This window comes from Brachyistius frenatus, unplaced genomic scaffold (assembly GCF_029030835.1).
Source record: "Brachyistius frenatus isolate BFR_SWC_R1_liver_20210118 unplaced genomic scaffold, ASM2903083v1 Contig_106, whole genome shotgun sequence".
Classification (NCBI taxonomy): domain Eukaryota; kingdom Metazoa; phylum Chordata; class Actinopteri; family Embiotocidae; genus Brachyistius; species Brachyistius frenatus.
Window position 1 is genome coordinate 393192 of NW_027210705.1, and position 20619 is coordinate 413810.

The 20619-nt window shown below is 41.8% G+C and overlaps 1 protein-coding gene across 1 annotated transcript; it reads right to left on the reverse strand.

Moving 5' to 3' along the window:
- Positions 1–967: 967 nt before the first annotated feature.
- Positions 968–18395, reverse strand: ccdc80 (coiled-coil domain containing 80). Its single transcript, XM_069712033.1, has 10 exons — positions 16839–18395; positions 16528–16725; positions 15246–15736; positions 14483–14833; positions 13117–13273; positions 9997–10133; positions 7011–7162; positions 5272–5375; positions 2501–2584; positions 968–1911 (listed from the first exon to the last, which is right to left on the reverse strand). Exons 1-10 carry the CDS (start codon positions 17524–17526, stop codon positions 1589–1591), a joined length of 2685 nt encoding a protein of 894 aa, XP_069568134.1. The 5' UTR covers positions 17527–18395; the 3' UTR covers positions 968–1588.
- Between the last annotated feature and the right edge of the window lie 2224 nt (positions 18396–20619).

Genomic DNA, 20619 nt, shown 5'->3' on the forward strand with positions numbered 1-20619 from the left:
TGTACATTAAGGTTCGAAGACCAGCAGCCATGTTTCAGACAATTTTATGATTGTATCAGGCTTCAGACTTTTTAAACTGTGGTGAAGTTAAAGTTTGTATTCATTCTATGATCAACTCAGACTGTGTTTAAATAATGTGGAAAATGTCAGTAACATAGCTCAGTACAAATCCATAAACTATAGTGATGTTCCTCTAATTGGGAGAGGGTGTGGCTCAGACGGTACTGTGGGTTGCACACTAATCAGAAGATTGGTGGTTTGATCCCCACATGCCTAGGTGTCCTTGAGCAAGACACTGAACCCTAAGTTGCTCCCGATGGTGTACCATCGGTGTGTGAATGTTCCCCTGATGGCAGCACCTTGCATGGTGATCTGTCTCATTAGTGTGTGAATGGGAAAAACCATGTTAAAGCACTTTGAGACCAAAAGGTGATAAAGCACTATACAAGTACAGACCCATTTAGCATTTTAATTGTAAGCTCGTTTCGATGGCAGTATTAAAGGATTTTTTTCAGCTCAGCTCTTTTGCAGTAGTTTTGGAACCAGAACCATGGGCATTAACATAATGGACCACTGATGCCTGAATCTTTGTAAAAGCACAACAAACTTACTTCTGCTTTTCTTACTTGGCCTCGAACAGTTTTTATCTAACTGTGAAATGGTAGGAAATATGTTTCTCTTCAGATCATTGTTTTGTGCCATAAGATAATAACCAATGAATGCTGTTTGTTGTGAATTAAATTGCAAGCAAACTGTTTCGATTCTGTCTAAATATAAATAGTCAGAAGCAGCAACATCATTACAATAAAGTCTAGAGGTCTTGGTCATAAGTTTATACACGCTAGTATTTTTCTGGGCAATCTAATAATATTATACCACTAGGGGGAGATGTGGCTCAAAAGATTGTTAGAATGAGAGAATTGTGAGAAGCAACTAACTGAACAAGGATCAATTCAAAGATCATTACTGGTAGTAAACAAATGTTTATTTGTCATATAGACAATAGAGTATAAATAAGAAAATTGTGTAGCAACAGAAACTTTACAAAAGAGAAATAATATGACAGCTTTAATAAAATAATCGGTAACTGCCCCTCAAATGCAACAGATGTCCAATAAATACACATCTTATTTTAGCCCATTATCTACATAATAAAGGTCTGTGCTGAAAATATGAGTACGTAAACTTGACCTGGAAGGCAAGTGAAGATGACAGATGATGTACTAACCTGTTTAAAGTTGAAAAATGACAAATTAATAAAAATGTAAATGCACAACACATCCCTGAACCTCGAGGCTCACCTACACATTTACTGACTATTCAGCTCGGATTAAAAGCCTCTCACACATTAATCTTTACCTGCAGCATACTACAATGCTATATACTGTATATCAAAGAAGTGGAGAGGTGAAAACTGTTTCGAGGCTTCCACTAAGTGCTACAAAACTTTCAAGGAGCTCACTCCATCTGTGACAACCGCCTGGTGGAGGATGGGGAGGAGAGGTGAGAGAAGGTTATGGGACAAAAGAGGAGGACTGATAGTGTCAAGGACCAGATGCAAGCCGAGGAGCATCGAGCACACGCCTGTTTAGTAACCATAACCCTGGTGGTAGCCGTCCTGATAACCGTGCTCGTATCCATGCTGATGGTAGCCATAGCCACCGTACTCGTCTTCAGGGCAGCGCATGCCAAGCGACTGCTGGATGGCCATCTCCTGTCTGCGGAGCTGCATGGAGTCTACCAGGTCATAGATAATAGCCATGGACCACATGGGGGAAGGGTACCAGGACTTCACGTTGCCATCCTTCCCTACCAGCAGCATGGAGAAGTACTCTGGGCTGATCTGGAAGTAGTTCCTCATGTCCTTCACCAGGTTGGCTGACATCCCTTCACGCTCCACAGTAGCACTCCCTGGAAGGAGCACAGATTCAGGTGAGGAGTGAAGTATTTAACATACAGAATTTATTTAAACAGGAAACAGTACAGCCATGTTTTCCTCTGCTGACTTGTTTGACATTTACCGTACCTCCTCATGCTGAGCTCAAATGCCAAAAAGCAGAAATGTCTGTCTACTGGCAACGCCACTACTGACTCAGATTTATGTTTTGCCAGTATATTTACTGTTGTTAGAGAAAAAGTTCTCTTGACCAGGTCATAATAAAATGAAAGAAAATAATCCATCATATTTTGTCTCAGATTCAGCTGCAGCACACGTGACTGCAGCTCTGAGGTTGTATGGAAAGTGTTCCTGAACCTCTGGTGGGTTAGTAAGTGAGATTTAGATTCTCTTCCCCTTACTGATGACAGACACTGAACTGATGTGGATTCACAGGTAGATTTGTGGCACAACCTTTTGACTTGAGTGTGAAGGAAGCTGTTTTGAACATTAGTTTGTAGGCATGGTCTGAGTAAAAGGAGGTACTATGTGCATAAATAGAGGCACATTGTGTGTTGCCTGATTCACAGTTACATTCATTATATCATATGTGAAAGTTCTTACCGTTGATTGGATAGAGCTCCAGGACTCCACCCATATCTGGCGACTCTGTGCCAACCAACTTCAGGATGGCGATGTGCCTCAGACCTGTGTCACCATGGCAACCACATTGACAAAACACATAAAAGAGAGGCAAATATCTGAGACATGTGTAAGACTTTAAATAAGAACATTGTGCCTGTAATACGCCGACCAACTGTTTCTTATCCCCGAGTCTTTCTGTGTATCCGAGCTGATTTCACTGTGGTTGTTTATTATCGGAACCATCCTAAACGCTGGTTTCTAGGTAAAGGGAGGAGAACGTGGTGGTGGTCCGGAGAGTTCTGCCAAAAAGCTGTTTCCTCTGAAGCGAGAAAGCCCACATTAAACACAGGAGAACGCTGGCTTTACTTGGTGAGGCCAAGTGCTGAATACCAGGATCAAACCTCTCAGGCCTTCAGCCCAGTCAGCAGGACAGGGCTTTGTCTGGGGCATGGAGGGGGGGCGGGGAGGGACGGAACAGCCCTGGGTGCAAACCCGGCCAAGAGCAACACACGAGGGAGAAAAAAGTCCCCACACAACTTGATCTGGACCTGCTGATAAGGCAAGACCAGCTTTTTTCCTCAGCACCTGACTAATTCATTGGAAAACAGTGAATAACCATGCTCACAATGATGTCAGAGTTCTAATAAAACACATTTCATAAGAGGTTTAACACGTTAAATCATTTATGAAAGTTTATAGAACAGTCAGAAGCCCATTATTAAGAACATCTGCATAGTTTTCAGGTTGTAAATAAAATACCTTTCGCTACAGTTTATCAGATGACTTACAGTTGTTTAAGCCTTCAGCTTCCAGCAGAGATGGACAGGTGTGCTACAGGAACATGCGACATCACTGCTGTGTGTAGTTACAGATACAAAGCACACTTCTGACCACCGTCACACGGTCAGAAGGGGAGTGAAACTGCTCTTCAGCATGCTGTAAAGTTTGTCTTTTAAGAGTCAAATGTTACTCTTTCCAATCTTGTTTTTGCAAATTATTTACAAAATATACTGTATGCTCATATATATATAGTGTAGTTGATGTGATTTATACTTTTATTGTTTTGATTTGATCATTTTAACCTGTAAATTGTCTTTGAGTATCTTGAAAAGCACTATACAAATAAAATGTAATATTATCAATATTATTACACCTCAATAGAAAGTGCTACTGATAGATTTCCTTTAGTTTCAACATTTTGCATCAAATACAATCTTAAATCTGGTTGAATGTGTGGTTACAATCAAGAATCAAGACTGCAAGAGTCCAGGTCATAAATGTGACAAATACAACTGACAATCTTCAGCATTAGGAGGGAGAAGTGCAGCGAAAGAAATGAGAACCCTGAAGAAATGTCCGAAATGTTGAATTCATATAAACAAGACCGGAGCATGAGGCTCAGCCAGGGTAGAAAGTCCTGATGACAGCCTTTATTTGGTTTGACTGAGAAGTGAAGTTCACTGTGGGCTGTTTAAAGTTTACATTTATCTCTAATAAATCTGTCAGACACATCAAGTTATTGAGATTTAAAAAGTTTAGACAAATGTCTCTTTTTGAGATCGACACTAATAACATTTAAGTAACTGTGGAAAAGTTGACTAACTGGCTGAAAAAAAGGCCATTGCCAGGGAAGGAAAAAAAGCCTCTTAGCCTCAGACAGAACACAGCATCTCTGTGCCAGTTCAGTCATCTGGGATCCCTCTGCACATCGTTCTGTGCACATGCATACCACACACACACACACACACACACACACACACACACACACACACACACACACACACACACACACACACACACACACACACACACACACACACATGCTGATGATATCTGGAGAGTTGCAGTAAACAAAAACATTCAGTGTAATCAACTTCTTCATGTGATTAACATATTCATAAATGGTCTGAGTAATACTTTGGCAGGCAGTGAGAGGACACATGCCGGGGTGACGTCAAGGTCACCAAGAAGTAGAAAGTATGTGGGAATAAAACATAGGAGAGGTTTGATTATCCAAAGTATCTACAGCTAACTGAGACATTTTAAGGTGACTAACGAGTCATCTTTGTGAAGCTGTTTGTTTCTGGGCCGCAGCAACAGGAAATTGTTTGAGGGGCAGCAAGAGTCAGCATGAGTGGACGCAGCTTTTCTGGCTGAGCACTGAGAAAGAACACAAAGTCCTGCTACTAATGAACCACATTCATTCAAGGAACACTTTTCAGTAGAAATGCCGAAAAATAACTTTAAACATATTTTAAACATATTTTCCAAATATCTCGGCATGTAGATTGTTTTTAATTTTCTTATTGTAAAGATGTCAATATTTTTTTTTCTGTGTATTCAAAATATTGTCCAGAGCAAAGTGTAGTAATTCAATACTTCACAATTTAAAGCAGCTATACTCAATGTTTTTACTGACAGTGGATCACATGAGTACTCATGTGAAAGGCTTTTGTCAGTGAGGATCCTGCAGGGAAGTATCAGCAGCTCTTCTCAGCGCTGTGGGGCTTTATATATTCTTTTAGCTCCTTGTTTTGGTTTTGCAGTCTGCAACTTTACCAGTTTGTTTCTCATAACATTGTTTTTATTTTGCAGCAGATGGCAGTTTTTTTTTTTTTAAGAGAAAAAGAAAAAGGAAATCAACTGTACACCACCCGCTCAGCAGCAGACCTGACTTCAGGCAGGTGAGTTAACTCATCGGTGACAGGTTGGGGTTTGCTCAAGTGACTGGTTTATTTCAGGTGACTCACCCAGATTGCAGGCCTGGCTGGTCAGGGCGTAGAGCTGCTGCTGATAGGCCCACTCCTCGTCATTGGGGGCGGAGATGATGAACAGGCGACGTCTCCATCGGAACCTGCAATCACAGGAAATTTTAGCCTGGATTTAAGTGGCACTTTGGTCCAGTAGTGAAAGCTCTATATGAAGACATGGAGTTGTGCATGTATGCAACATATTCCCATACTATTACTGCCAGAGGGTGACAACCACGAATTATGGTAAAAAAAAACCTGCCAGATTGCTGCAGAGCTGGAATCCAGGTCTCCATGGCAACAAAAGACAGCCTGTCTGCTTCAGACATCTTGTGAAATTATGTGACTGCAATGATTCAGCCTTGAGGAACGGCGGGGGTTTATGTTTCTTTCAATCTCTGTGGAAGACACACACAACAGGCGGCTGCAATCTGCCAAACGCTGCTCGGAATCACCACGAATTGTGGTCCCACTGATTAATGAGCAAAGCAGCAGATGATTGATAGAGGTGGAAACAGCCCGAAGGGACCACCCAATAATTCTGACTATCAAATGTTTCAGCAGGACACTCAACAAAGACAACATCCGGGATTCAAGGAGTTTTCCCTCAAACTGCTACATTATCGCAGTCGTACCATTTCTGGTAGTTTGTAGATTATTTAGGTTGAGTACTGAAGGCTCCTATCATAAGGCAGAAGGGGCCCCGGTCACATCTTTTATTGATGTATATTTCTGAATTGGTTTGCCTGACATCAGAAGAAAACAATAAACACATTTTATTATTTGTGCATAATTACTTATCACAAGAACATTCAACAAATATAGCTGAATACAGCATTACTAACAAAACAATAATTTAACCACTGCTGAAACCTCATTTACCAGAAATTGAATTATATCCCTTAAAAGCATATGCATCTTTAAACTATCTTATTTAAATAGTCTGTACAGCTGAAGGGAGGCCTCTACATCAGGCCTGCCATCTCTCTTTGTTAAAACAGTGTCTGCAACAGGTGAACTGGCTTCCAACAAAGATTCTGTGGCTCCACCCAAACAGGAAATAGTTAAGATCCCTGTATTGACCTGCTATAAGCACCGTATATCTGCTGGAAGTTGTTTTAATGGTATCATGAACAGGCCCACACTGTTTAACTATGTACATCTTGTGTTTTGCTGTCTGAAATTTTCACCATAAAAGGGAGGTGTGTAATTAGTTTATTCAATGTACTAATATAACTGTTAATATGAGCATTTTTTTTTTTGTAGTCATTAAATACAACATTCAGTGTGGCCTTCAAGCCCTCAGGGATTTTCCTATCCAGCCCTCTTGCAATTGAGTTTGAAGAGTTTTGCTTAAGAGGCTTTTTCACGGTTTGGCCATGGTGTAAACAAACAAAAAATTCACTGCAACATGAATCATATTTTAGACATGAGTGTGCTTCCAACTCTGAGGCAAAAGTTTGGGGAAATCAAACATAACAATGTTCCTGAGAAACTTATGAAGGACTATAAACAGTGTGGAAGAACTCCGACCTTTGGAACCTCATCCAGGCATTTAGGAATACATTAGAATGGTTAACCAGGTCACCCAGTTGAACATCAGTGATCAACCTCACTTCTGAGGCACAATGGGAGCCAATCCCTGGTCCCAAAATCTTTTGGAAACCTTTTTGTGATGTTTATGTGTCCACATACTTTGGGCAATGCAGTTAATTCAAAATCTTTCTGAGCCAGCTCACCTGGAGAGGAAGTTCTCCAGCGATCTGGGCTTGTCCTCTTTCTTACACACGACCCCATCCCTCTTCTGCTGCTCCATCTCTCGGATGCGGGAGGAGAAGGTGTCAATGTAGTTGAATACAGCCTTCATGGCGATGGGAACCTCATAGGATTGCTGACAAAAAACATCAACAAGAACCAGTCAAACTCTCCCAAAGGTTGATTTGAAATGTGGTGAAGCCAACTCACAAATAAATCAATACGCCTGTGGAAAAAAAAATAATCTGGAAACAGCACGGAGGATATGAAAATAGAATTCCACTGCATAAAACAATGGTGAAACTGTTTCCAAGAAGGTTTGGAGCCTGTGAGTGAATGTGATGTGGTCTATTCCACATCAAAACCTCTCTATTATAACTTCTGGGAAGTAGCACAAGGCATGTTGCTTAAACAAAGTATCCTATTTAATTTATGAAATGCTAAGCAGTCACCGCATGAATATCTAGCACATGTATGTAAATGTAACAGCCGCATCCACACTCTTTTACTGAGGATACGCCGAAGTTGCCACTCAGCTCCTTCCACCTCTTTCACACCTTCCTCTGCACTGCACTCTATCGCTTTTTTCTGCCAGTCACACACACACACACACACACACACACACACACACACACACACACACACACACACACACACACACACACACACACACACACACACACACACACACACACACACACACACACACACACACATCCCTGTACGTTCACAGACGCCCCTGTCTCTGCCTCTGTCAGCAGAGGATGTGAACACTGGCCTCTTTGATGAATCTGTCCAAAAACAGCCCGGTGATTTACCCTGACGCACACACACACACACACACACACACACACACACACACACACACACACACACACACACACACACACACACACACACACACACACACACACACACACACACACACACACACACACACAGCTGTTGAGAAAATGTCATGTTGTGTGAATTAAAACAGTGTTTTAGTGAAGGCATCGTCCGTTTTGGCAGTTTGAGGACCGGTTAGTCCACCTTTGAAGAGACAGAGACGGTGGACATGTGGGACAGACAGACCGTGAAGACCAGCAGACCGGCAGCGCCGTGAATCAAACAGAAAAAACTGCTTGTTTAAAGGAATTAGGGACACAATATGAAAAGAGCGAGAACTTTAACGTTAGAAGGCAAGTATGTTTAAAATCCTATTGGTAACATCACATCAAGCTTAGAGGTCTTTTACAATCCGGGCACTGGATCTTTCAAAGTGTGGCTGAAGGCAGGTCCCTCCAAATAAGAAAGGCTCGGCTGAAACTACAACTCCCCTGCCTTGCTTCACAGAATCTAACTGGATGACATGAAGAAAATGCCAGAAGGACACAGAGGACGGAAGTCATCATACTCGTGCATTGGGTACGGCTTGTCTGATTTCACATGGTATGTGTCAATGGTAAATATATCTGTAACATATATCCAAATACTTCCCGGTCAGAGTTCATGCCTGGTTTGCTGTCCTCCTGCGTTGCTCCAGTTCAAGAGATCCACAGTATTTACAGTAGTAGTGATTGATAAGCACCTGCAGTGTAAACACCTGCTGAAGGCTCTTAGAAGCTGCGCAGTGAAGCTTTGAACTAAAGATTAACATCTGCGTGCTCATGTAAGATGTTCACCTTGCCAACACTTCACTACCATGTTCACTGCCGAAGTTCATCATGTTAGAACATACTCGTCCTGAACACAAAATGCAGCTGAGGCCGATGGGAATGGAATTAGTTTTTGACCTTATGATATTAGTAGGTGAAAAGTTAATGGATGTCATATGTTCAGACATACAAATTTGTATCACAATTCAATTAAGTATACATACTGGCCTACTCTATCTCTCCTCTCTTTCCTGATATTTTAATGTAAATGTTTGTTTTGTTTCAGCGTATTACAAACACATCATTCATTTTTTTTTCTTTGGTTTTGTGTGTGTTTCTTCAACTGTGATACAATTATCAATATTTGTGATAATTAGATATCTCACATTCACACCTGTAACAGTTAAAACATGATTCAAGGGGATTACAAACGGAGTATGGACATAATCAATGAATTTAATCAATATTCAGTAAGGTGTAAGACACATGCACCCAATCATCTGAATCTGAGGAAAAATGTACCTAAACATGCTTCACTATTTGCAGTGATGAAACTATATCTTCATTCTACACATAATTACTTTTACCAGCGCTTATAACAATACGTATAATATTGCAGTTTTATTTAAACAGGACGTATTATGAAAAATAACTTTTCAGTGCTTGTTCACCAACTGTGAAATAATTAAACCCAGTCGGTTTCTTGTGGGCTGCTTAGGTCAGAAAACATGGGATTCAACAAGGTATTCAGATCTGCTCCTCTTCCTACGCCAAGTGAACTCATTAAATTGCACCGCCTATGTCTGAGTATCTCCACCAGATGTCCTGTGCGAGAGGCAGACCTTCAAGCAGTATTAATGGAGTATTTGGAAGAAATGTGATGAAAGGAACAAGACATATTATCATACATACACACACAACTTCCATAGTGCAGTACAATAATATTGTATATAATATGTTTGTATATTACAGTAATAACAAATATCTGTCACACACGTTTTGTGTTCAAAACTGCCAAATAAAACATCCCCACTTGTAAGTTTCTCTACCGACTGCAGAAATTAAATGTGATAATGAGTACATGTTAGACCATTTTAGGTTGACAGTATGAAAAAGAAAGGAAAGATAAAAAAAAAAAAAAAAAAAACACCAAATACAAAGGGAAGCCCTCTGAAGCTTTTTTTTTTTTTTAGGTAAGTGTGAAGGCAATAGAGCAGTGGAGGAACACACTCTCCAATTATACTATAATACAGAATAAAGATGACAATTATCATCCAGAGAGCAGGAGGTGGTCATTCATTCAAAATATAGACAGACATTGGACAGTCCCTACCTTGGCTCTCATGTCGGTGTCGGTGAGGACCATGTAGAACTCATCATATGTCATGCTGTACTCTTTCCTCAGCTCTGTGATCAGATCCTGGTTCACCAGGTCCTCCTGGCGAAGGCCCTTCATAGACTTGTCATTCTCTAAAGAAGAGGAAAAGATAGTCCAATTTGGAGAGATTCTAGTTTTTCACTCTTCCCTTGAAAGTAAATTTAGGGGATTTTTTTTTTGTTGAGCAGTTTATTCAGATATCTGTTGAATTCATAAGAACTATAAGATTTTGCACTGTTGTTTTATTTCAAAAGTACATCTATACATCCATATTGCCAATAACACTGTCAATAGTCACATCTGTCATCAAAAGCTTGTAGGATAGTCTTGTAAATGTCAGGTGTCTTCATCTAAGTGTTTCTTATCAAACAAATCATGATGAGAGTAAATGTGTTTCAATTGCTTCAAACTAGATGGTGAAATATACTCTGCAGTAAAGAAAAGAATGTAAAACTGCAGATTAAATCAGGGACATACTCGACAAAGAGCAGTTTTTTATTTGCTGAGATCTAGCAGGGTTAGAAATGTACTGTAGCTGGCGTTTATGCAGGCAGAAGCAAAAGTCTTTAATCACCTCTGCCTTCATGCATGTGCGCATGACACAGACCACAGAGCTTTTTCTGGTGGTTGGTTTACCCATGCTCTGCTGTGTAATGTGTATGAGCAATCAAATCGGGAAAACCCCAGTACATGTAGGAGACGGGTGACACACACGCAAATGTACAACAAACACACTCAGATGTGTTCCACATTGAACACTTCCTGTTAACCAACCCAAACGCCATAAAGTCCCATTAAAGTGAGGGAGTGGCAACACTCAAAGAACCAGTTGTTTGTGTACAGTACATGTTCACACACACACGCCATGTTTCCATCACCTCAGAGGACATTACACTCACTTCCATTCATTTCTTGGAGACTTACTCCAACCCTAACCATAACTACTACTTGCGTAGCCCTCACCCAAATCCTACCCGAAATCTAGACGTACCCGGACCGAGTTTCGTACCAAATTGTAATGATTTACATTGTGACAACTTCCTTTTTGTCCCCAAAAGGGAGGTGGGTCACTTCAATGTGACTGTGTAAACACATTTATGTCCCCACAACATGAGCAATAGAAGTACACTGGCACATACACATAGACCCAGCGGGTAAGTGGAACAAAAGTGGAACCGTGGGTGGGGGCGGCTGACGTCACCTGGGCCCTTTTTCCAGGATTACATCTGAATAAAACCTCGTTGTCATGCGGAGGTGACAGACTAATAAAGTTTTACAGAGTGAGTTTGTGTGTCATGAAGTTAACACACATTGACTGAAGCCTCGGATTGGAAACCGTTATAAAAATGTCTGAAAATATGAGGGGGCTGCCGAGCACAAATGACACAGCACATCTCATAAAAAAAAACAGCAGCAACAGAAGTTAAATAAAAGGGAGCTTTTAAAAAGCTGTCATAATTGCATTGGTTGTGTGTTTATGTGTGTGTGACGAACCACCCTCATCTACATCAGCTCCAGAGGAAGCAGACCTTCTCCCCGCGTTAGCATGACAAACACAGATGATACATGCAGACCTCTGTACCTGATAGCTGCTGAACTCATCACATTTCTTGTTAAAGATCTGAATGCTCCTATCTCATCACTAAAAATATAAACGAACAATTCAAATTACTGTTAAGTCCTGTCACTGAGAGCAAACAGCACAGTATTACATGCACACTACAGTACGAGCACAGAGGCCATGATGATTGGAATCAGACGTCAGCTCTGTTTAGTATCACCTGAGCAGAGAAGTGCACAATACTGTGACTTTGGCAGAGTCAGCGTACATTCTGAATGTTATACTTGGAGATCCCAACTGGAAATATTGAGTTTGACACAATGCAATAAGGTAAAACAAGGACATGACAGCAGATGTGGCAGGAGACACTTCTCTCAGCTTCCCTCTTCAGAGTGGAAATTACAAACTGCTGCATTTCAATAAGCTGCTGGCCGCCAGCCAAACTGATTTATTTATCACATCAAGTTTTTCAGTTTGAAGACGCTACGATGAGTCACTGTGCCAAATTTGAACTTCTGAATACAAAGCATTTCTGAAAACGTCTCTAACAATTCAAGATTAGCAATGTTGGTCGATCCTGGTCGCTGACTTGACTTTAGAAAATGGAGATAAAATTGCAAAATGTACATTTTAGAGCAGAAAACCAGCAGGGCAGAGATGCAGATGAACTGAGGGATTGACATGTAGACCACACTGATCTTTAGATTTGAACCAAAATGCAAACCTGATTGTCACAGTTTAGGTTTTGGGGCCTGAACAATGTTGGAACTTGAAACCATGTTATGAGGTTTCATTTTTCTAGTTTTTCTCAGTCTTACCGTTTTTGGTACACAAACACTTCCATTATCAGTGAACATGGCAATAGTTCAGCTGTGTGATGCTGTGACACTGATATTTAACACTGGTCACTAAACAAAGAGACCTGCTATTTTAAAATATATGACACTTTTGGAGAGTTTCAATTCAGAATATGAACTGTAAAACTATACAAAGTTGACAGGAGCAAAGCAGAGAAAGTAAACCCAAACAAAGGGGCGGTTTCAATGTATGATTTAGTGGCATCTAGAGATGTTGCTGATTGCAGCCAACTGGACACTCCTCCGCTCACCGTCTCCTTCCAAGTGTGTGAGAGAATCTACGCTGGCCTCAGTGTTTGGTTTGTCCCTTTAGAGCTACTGTAGAAGCATGGCGTGCTCCACAGAAAAAGACATGCTCCCTGTGTAAATAAAGTACTCAAAAAGCAAGGAGAACACAATAAGTCTTAGTTTTTAAGTGATTATACACTAATGGAAACATAATTATGAAAATGATATGCCATTCCTGCCGACAGACCTCCTTAAGTCCTACCCACTGGACTGACTCAGCAACCCCAAGTCCACTGACAGCTCAGTGAGTGAAGCATTTAGCTAATCAGATGTTAGGATGGTCATCATAGTACAGACTGTATAAAAAACAGAGAAACAAAACCTACTGAATCTCCCCACACACTGAGAACCGCATGTTGGACTACTTACCTATCTGATAGTGGTCAATTTTCATGGTGGAGTTGGTCAGGGAGCCAAAGATGGTGATGATAGAGACTTTCCTGATGGCCATCTCACACACAGACTCCAGGTACTCATCCCTCTGCTGAACATACATACTGTTCTCCTCACTGGGGGAAGTAATCAGCTGGAGGGAGAGGAGGGTGGAGGAAGGTATAGAGGTTAGAGTATCGTGTATATGCAATGAAACCCACATACATACACAGTGCTGCAGAGGTGATGTTTACATTAACCTGCAGGCGGAGGACGGGGCATATTTTCCCAGCCAGCCCACAGCACTGCTGTGATAAGAATATATACGGGCTGGAAAACAGACATACAGTCTGTTCGCACACAGCTGAGCAGCCCGTCAGATGGACGCGGATGGACGCACTACTGTGCACACCACTTCAGTGGGATTATAAAGAAAAAGGCTTTACAGTAAATAAAACAGTAAACAACTGAATGATTACCCCGATGCACAGAGATGCTTAACTGTTTGTTGTACAGAACAAATCAATCCACTATAAATTACTGAGGTTGAGGGGTATTTTTTTTGCTTTCAAAACTTTCATAACCCTCCAGCTCCCCCCCCTTTGAAGTGTAGCTCACCTCCTCCTGCTCCACATTTCCAACTGTTCAATGATGAAGCATGAGACTATGCCCAGTTTAACAACTCATTTTGGCTTGAAGTCAGTCAAAACTGGAAGTCAAGAAAGACATTTTGTCAAGTGTTTACGATTGTGGCATATTACTGGTTCAGCAGATATTTCTGTTGGATCACTGTTTAATGTAATAATGTACTTTAAAGGAAGAGCTTGACATTTTGTGAAGTAAGCTCATTAGTGTTCTTACTGAGATTTTGAGGAGAAGATCGATTCCACTTTCATGTCAGTGTGGGAAATATGAAGCAGCAGCCAACAGCCAGTTAGCTTATGTTAGCATGGAGCCTGGAAACAAGGGGAAACCACGAGCCTGGCAATGTCCCTAGGTAACAAATCCACCTATCATCAATGCTCATATTTCTTATGTTATATCTCATATGCTCTTTTGGTTATTGATTTTACTATTTCTGGGTTGGACACAGTGACTTCTTGGAGTCTTTGCTGGTAGCCTGCTGTAGGTGGCGCTGGAGGTGCTCATAGACATACTTACTGATCTAAATCTCAGCAAGAAAGCGCATGGGCATATAACCCAAAATGTTGGTTCATTAAAATATTGTATTTGTGCATACAGTAGGTAGATTGATTCGGTTTAATATGCCACTGTATCTGAGCAGATTGATATTTCCCTCAGGCCAAAGCCTGAAGTAGTAGTGAGTAGTGAGCGTCTTATGATTATTATGTCATGCTCTCACCAGCAGCCGCCTCCTGTTCTCGAAGTAGTCCAGGAAGGAGGCCAGAGAGCCCTTCGGAGGGGGCGTTGGCTTCTTAGTGGGCTTTGGGTAGTCCTCTTTCTCAGGGTACTTTAACAGCTTCTTTCCATTTTTCTTTCCCCCGATCTTTCCCTCCTTCCCTGCCTTCCCTCCTCTCCTCTCTGCTTTCTTGGCAGACTTCTCGTTCTTCTTCTTCTTCTTTTTGTCATGTTTATCGTGCTTGCCCTTGACCTTCTTGGTGGGACTGATATCAGTCAAGAGTTCTGTCTCCTCAGGATTGCTCACCGTTGGCTGGCTGGGCTCATACTTGTCCTCGTACTCATTAGTCAACTCCTGCACACATAAACATATGTTGTTAATCCATTTGCCATTTTCATTACTGATGAAGATATCACGACAATGATTTGGTCTTTACCCAAGTTACACGACCCAGTGTTTACAATCTAAAGAAAAGGACAGACAATATCCAGGAAGTGTGTTTTTTTACCCCTGAGGTGACAGTTTAGCAGCAAAATGTTATCACAGTATAAAAGAAATTTAAAAGGATGATCATATTAAAAACATTTTTTAACTCACCGACATAGTTATTTACATTTTCAAAACTAATTATAATGCTTTTTTTGTACCAGCATTACCCAAGGTTTTGGTAGTCTATGTACAGAATGAACCCTAAACACTTTGACCAAACCAAAAAACATTTTCTGTAAACTAAAAAGAAACCAGATCATACATTTTATTGACTCACCTTCTCTCCTCCATTCTTCTTGGTGGGTTTGACCTTGGAGGGTTTGTGTGTGACAGGTACCAGCTTGCGGCTGTGTGGATCTCTGTTGTCCTTGTCGGTGCGGTTATCTCCAGCGGGTGTGGTTTTGGCTGGGTACCTCTCCCTCTCTCTGCGGTTGTAGTGGTAGGGATCGGCGGTGGTTCTCAGGGCCGGCAGCCACAGCGCTGTGGTGTGGGCTCGGGTCGGTCTCTGGGTGGTGGTAGTAGTGGTGGTGGGTCTCTTTGTGGTGGTGGTGGTTCTTCTGGTGGTGGTAGTGGTGGGTTTGGTGGTTGTTGTAGCTTTGGTTGTGGTTGTTGTTGGCCGGGTTGTAGTTGTTGTGGTGGTGGTAGTAGTTGTTGTGGTTGGTCGCGTAGCTGTTGTTGTTGTTGTGGTAGGTGTGGCTGTTGTTGAGGCCTGAGTGGGCTTTCTAGGAATCTTCTTCCCTGGTTTTCTTTCGAAAGTTGAGTCAGGAACTGGTCCACACACATAGAGACATATCATAAGTAACAGGTTTCCCTCTTAACCTCCATGTTTGTAAAAAAGAATAATCTAATAGACAACCACAAACATACATTGTACAGCCAAAATGCGTTTTAGTGTGAAAACTTCCAGTCAGTGAATATTTACTTTATGAAACTTTTCAAGTATCGTCAGATGACACGCATCATTAGTGTAGCGTATTCAAATAACAAATGCTGGACATTGTTTCACACTTTCAGCTTCTGATCATGGTTTTAAAGTTTCAGTACACCCACAACACTAAAAAGATATTCCCTCATTTGGTTTGATAGTATCCAGCCAAGCAGTTTTGAGATTTCTGCCTCTGCCCAAATATGGCACTCAACGTCAGTTTGTTTGTGCTGCTCAAAGTGTCGGATGAATTACATCTAAAATGTTCAACACCAACTTCACATTCGAGGAACAATGTCTCTTTAAATCTGGATAATCGACAAAAAACACTGTCAACAATTCATTGGAACTACATTCTTCTGAAGAAACAGCTTCTGTTGCAAGCTGTGGATGAAGCTGAGTAATGGGGAGGCATTACACTACACTACTACTCTTTCTGGAAAATAGATGTTGAATTATTTTAAACAAAAGTGCACGTGTTGTCATTATGATGCAGTGGAGGCAGAAGTTTCACAGATATGTTACTTATAATCAGAGAGTGTGCGTTTATTTTTTAAAATTTCAATTAATGGTCCTTTGTGTGAGTTGGCCCTTTAAGTAGAAGCCAATTAAGACATCCAAATGTGTGACTCACCTGTGAATGTGCCCTCCTCCACTTGACCCTCCACACCTGCACCTTTACACTTCTGGACGAAGCCTTTTTGGCGAAGCTTCTCCAGCCTCCTCATGGGCGACTGGTCAATCACCTCATACATGGCCTCCAGCCTCACGGGGTAGGGGTACCTCTCCTCCACCTGCAGGGTTTTCTTCAGCAGCACCATCCCAAATTTACCTGCAAGTTATCACACCACTAGTCGGGTTATGATATGAATAGTCACAGGTATTGTGTCATGTTTCACTCAGATGTGGAACTGAGTTTGAGGCTTGTGTAGCCGCATCCCTTACCTTTCTCCAGTTTAAGGAAGCTCATGAGTCTGGGGATGAGTGCTGTATCCAGCGGCTCCTCCATCACCTTCCCCTCCGTGGTGATCCGTCTCACTTTGCCCCCCATCTCTCCCTCCTGATGAAACATGACAATCTGGTGGACGTGTCTCTCAGCGAGCTCGCAGTAGACATCTGGCTTCAGAAGAGACATCATCAGTCTGTAGTAGCCGTCTGAATCATGAGGCGCGGAGATCACCAGGACCCTGTTCTTCCCTGCGAAACTGGCCAGCAGATTTGGTGACCCGGCACTGCTGGGCATCCTAGTGAACCTGGCTCTAGCTCCTGGAGTGCCCTCATCTTGCAGCATGTCTGGCTGATGGGGTAAGCCAATCTGTCCGGTCACCCCTCTCCTGGGCAGCAGACCCTGACCCCCTGCTCTCCTGCCCTGCACAGTCCCTGTCCTTGCGCGAACTGGAAGACTCTCATCAGCCTGTACATTTTCTTCCCTCTTGGTGCCGTGCACCGAGATTGCCGAACCAAATCCAGGGCGCAAACGTCCGATCAGGCGCTCCTTGTCTGTTGCCCCCAGTTGGGCACGTCCCTGCCTTGAGCGTCGGTGCAATTGCACCCGCTTGAGGTGAGTCTGTTTGTCTGCCTCGGTCCAGGTTAGCAGATATATTAGAGCTAAACGCAGAACAAAGCCCCTCATTCTGGTGGAATATGTGATAAAGTAGGCTGAAAACTCACTGCGGAAAAGACATCCAGCGGTGCAGCCTGGATCCTGTCGCGTCTTTAGTACATTTGTTTGTGTTAATCAATTAATTCCAGATGGGGACATACAGTGCGCATCGGCACATAATAGTCTGCTAACGGACACTTTCAGAGCATGCCTTCTGCTGAGGATCCACTGGCTGCTCCTTGTTAGACAGACAGGGCGAATCAGAGAAGAGTTTATTGTGCGTAAACAGTTATATCCAGAACTTAATGTCAGCAATACTTCCGTTTTCAAATAGGTCTATAATAAAAGGAGATCAGGAAAACAGATCATCTGTTATACAAACATCCGAAACGGGTGTTGAATAATTCCTCAGCTCCGGAAGAAAATGTAATGAAGTCCTTCGATGAAAAGTTTTGGACCTCGTCACATCTCCAAAATACACAGTTTGTTTACACCCTAACAATTTATTAATTTATCCGATTAATCCTCAGGCATTGTTTATTTCCAACTAACTGTGTGACGATCTTCTGGATGCAGGAAAGAGGGTCCTCCGACAAAACGCACGAAATTAATTCTTAACTTGCGAAGGAACCGTACAGGAAAACGCAGCACTTCCCAGGTTCCCCTCAACAAATCCGAGCGTTGGAGGCTTTTTCTGAAATGTCCACATAAACCTCAGCCTCCGGACTCTTGCCGACGCAGTGTCAGGACCTGCCCCGGGACTGTCGGTTGCCAGTTAACTCTGTAACACCCCTTTCACTAGAAATGTCTGATCTGACCGGGATGGTTTAAAGTTGCAACGAAGCACAACACGTGAGGAAGCTGACTAAAGTTCGAAATATGTAAAAACAAGTCAAATATTTTGCCCCCCTGGTGGCCAGATTACCGGGAAGAGAAGTGACCACAATCTTACACAGTGTCAAATTCCTCCCCTCAAACCAATAGAGAAACGCCCCCGAACCCCATCCCTATCTACCATGATGTTCTCAGAGGACCGAGTTCTCTCCAGTCCACCTCCACAAGTCTGCTTTTCCTTATTTTAGTGTCCAGACATTGTACAGACACAAACACAGAGCTGGTTCATTTTAAAACTTAATAAATAATAATACATAGTATGAAATATAACATGCTTTTATATTAGCCAGCATAACATTACAATGACTGCTTTTGTTCATTTATGATGGCTCTTTTAGCCCAAATACGTTTGGGTTTTTTTCCATTTCCTCGATGAAAGTTTCCCAGTTTGGCTTGTAATTAAGGCCTAAGTAAAGAAAAGTAAACCACTAAATCTAAGCCACATCCACTCTCACTGCAAGGCAAAGCACTGAGCCACTGCCCCAGCATGTAGCTGCTGTCTATATAAAATAGTATACATTTTCCACATTTATCTGCCTGTTCACAAAATATACGATGCAACGCAGCCACATCTTATCCTTTTTTGCAGTTTCATCACTTGTTTTCATTCTTAACGTTGCTTTGCTTGCAAAATATTGTCGAAAAAAGGCCTATTTGTCTGTGAAAGTGCGCCATTACACGTAAAGCAGCTGGAGATAGTGGAGCTTCCTGTGCAGCCTTTGGTCAAATGATGCTAAAACATAATGGAAAAACAATGAAAAATCCTCCTGAATGCTCTCAGCTGTAAAAGAACCACCACTCCATCCACCTCCAGTTTGACTACCTCAACTTAACTTAAATTACCACTTGACTGTCATTTTTATTTTCTTTCTGGTGCCTCAAAACTGCCAATACGGAAAATAAGATGTCCTTTTTTTTTTTTTTTTTTTTTTTTTATCTACAGCATCACGCTGGAGCTGGACAGGCTCTCAGCCACAGGGCCATGTCAGAGAAACAATGGATGCTACTATGCTTATGTCACATGCAGGTTCCCCAGACAGTCATACTATCACTGAATAGATACATTTTGGATGATGACAGCAACATAAGGGCCTCGAGCATCCTGTGTTCCTCCTGAAGTCAGCAGATGAGAACAGCTGCTGGATGGAGAGTGATCGCTCGTGTAATTTCAGTATTTTTGGGTTAGAGTGATAAGAAGAAAGTGGTTGAGCTCCTTTTGTTGATGTGCTGAACTTGACAATATGGGCTTGGATATATTTTGTCTTAACTCATATTGATAGCAGAGCACTGATTCCTGCACATGTCCTATTCTGAATGCACAAGGTCCACAGAAGTCTCTATACTTTAGTCTGTAATTAAACTCTCTGTTTGCAAAAATCTTCCTCGTCCTCTGGCCGCTGCACAGACTGTTCAGATCACTCTGAATGAGCCAGAGTGCAAATCATTCCCAGCACTGCCAGCTGAACCATATATTTACTTCCATCCAGATGGTTCTTTATTACAGACCTTCATTACATTCAAACACACCAGTAAAGTCATATAAGCAGCAGGCCACATTTAGGCAAGTACACACACATTAAGCATGAGGGGTGCAGATGCGTAGGACATGGAAGAAGTCTGTGATGTACATAAAACATAGGTTACATGTGGTGGTCACGTGTGCAACTGATACTGACCCATTACCCCGGACATCCAGCGTCCAGACAATCTGATAAATGATGTGTTCCTTCATTTTCTACATGATTCTTTAACGCAGCAGGTCGGAGGGTATGCTGGTCATCTCAGGCCTGTGTTTCTATATCAGACCTCCTTTTTCAGCCCGTAATGTTCATCTGTTATTGACTCTGGAGCAATTACATATTCAAAATGTGTGTGCAGTGTAGAAATCTAAGTATCTTTGTTGATTTGGTGGATACTATTGTCCCACAATGAACAAATTAAATTACATTTCATTGTGGAAATGATGGAGCTATTAACAGCTGGAGGGAAATTAAAAGAAAATGCAAATGGTGGTCAGACAAGTCCAGGAAGAGTTTGGAAAACCAGCAGCGATGTGTTATTTTTTGTGACGTTGAATTAGTAGGTTTTGAAATCTGCAATTTGATTGACATCCACTGTCACGACTTGTGTTGTTTTCCTTTATTATAAAAAGTAAGTACTTTAACTTTGTGTATATTCAGTTTAAAAACAGCATGCTATTGTAATGTCTCTACAGTACCTACAGTACTT

What these genes read in the sequence shown, in the direction of transcription:
- ccdc80 (XM_069712033.1), bottom strand. Translation starts at nt 17,526, where the DNA reads ATGAGGGGCTTTGTTCTGCGTTTAGCTCTAATATATCTGCTAACCTGG. An exon ending in CTTCCTTAAACTGGAGAAAG is followed by an intron (nt 16,726 to 16,838) that starts GTAAGGGATGCG and finishes GATAACTTGCAG; the next exon opens with GTAAATTTGGGATGGTGCTG. An exon ending in ACACCGACATGAGAGCCAAG is followed by an intron (nt 7,163 to 9,996) that starts GTAGGGACTGTC and finishes GTTTTTTGTCAG; the next exon opens with CAATCCTATGAGGTTCCCAT.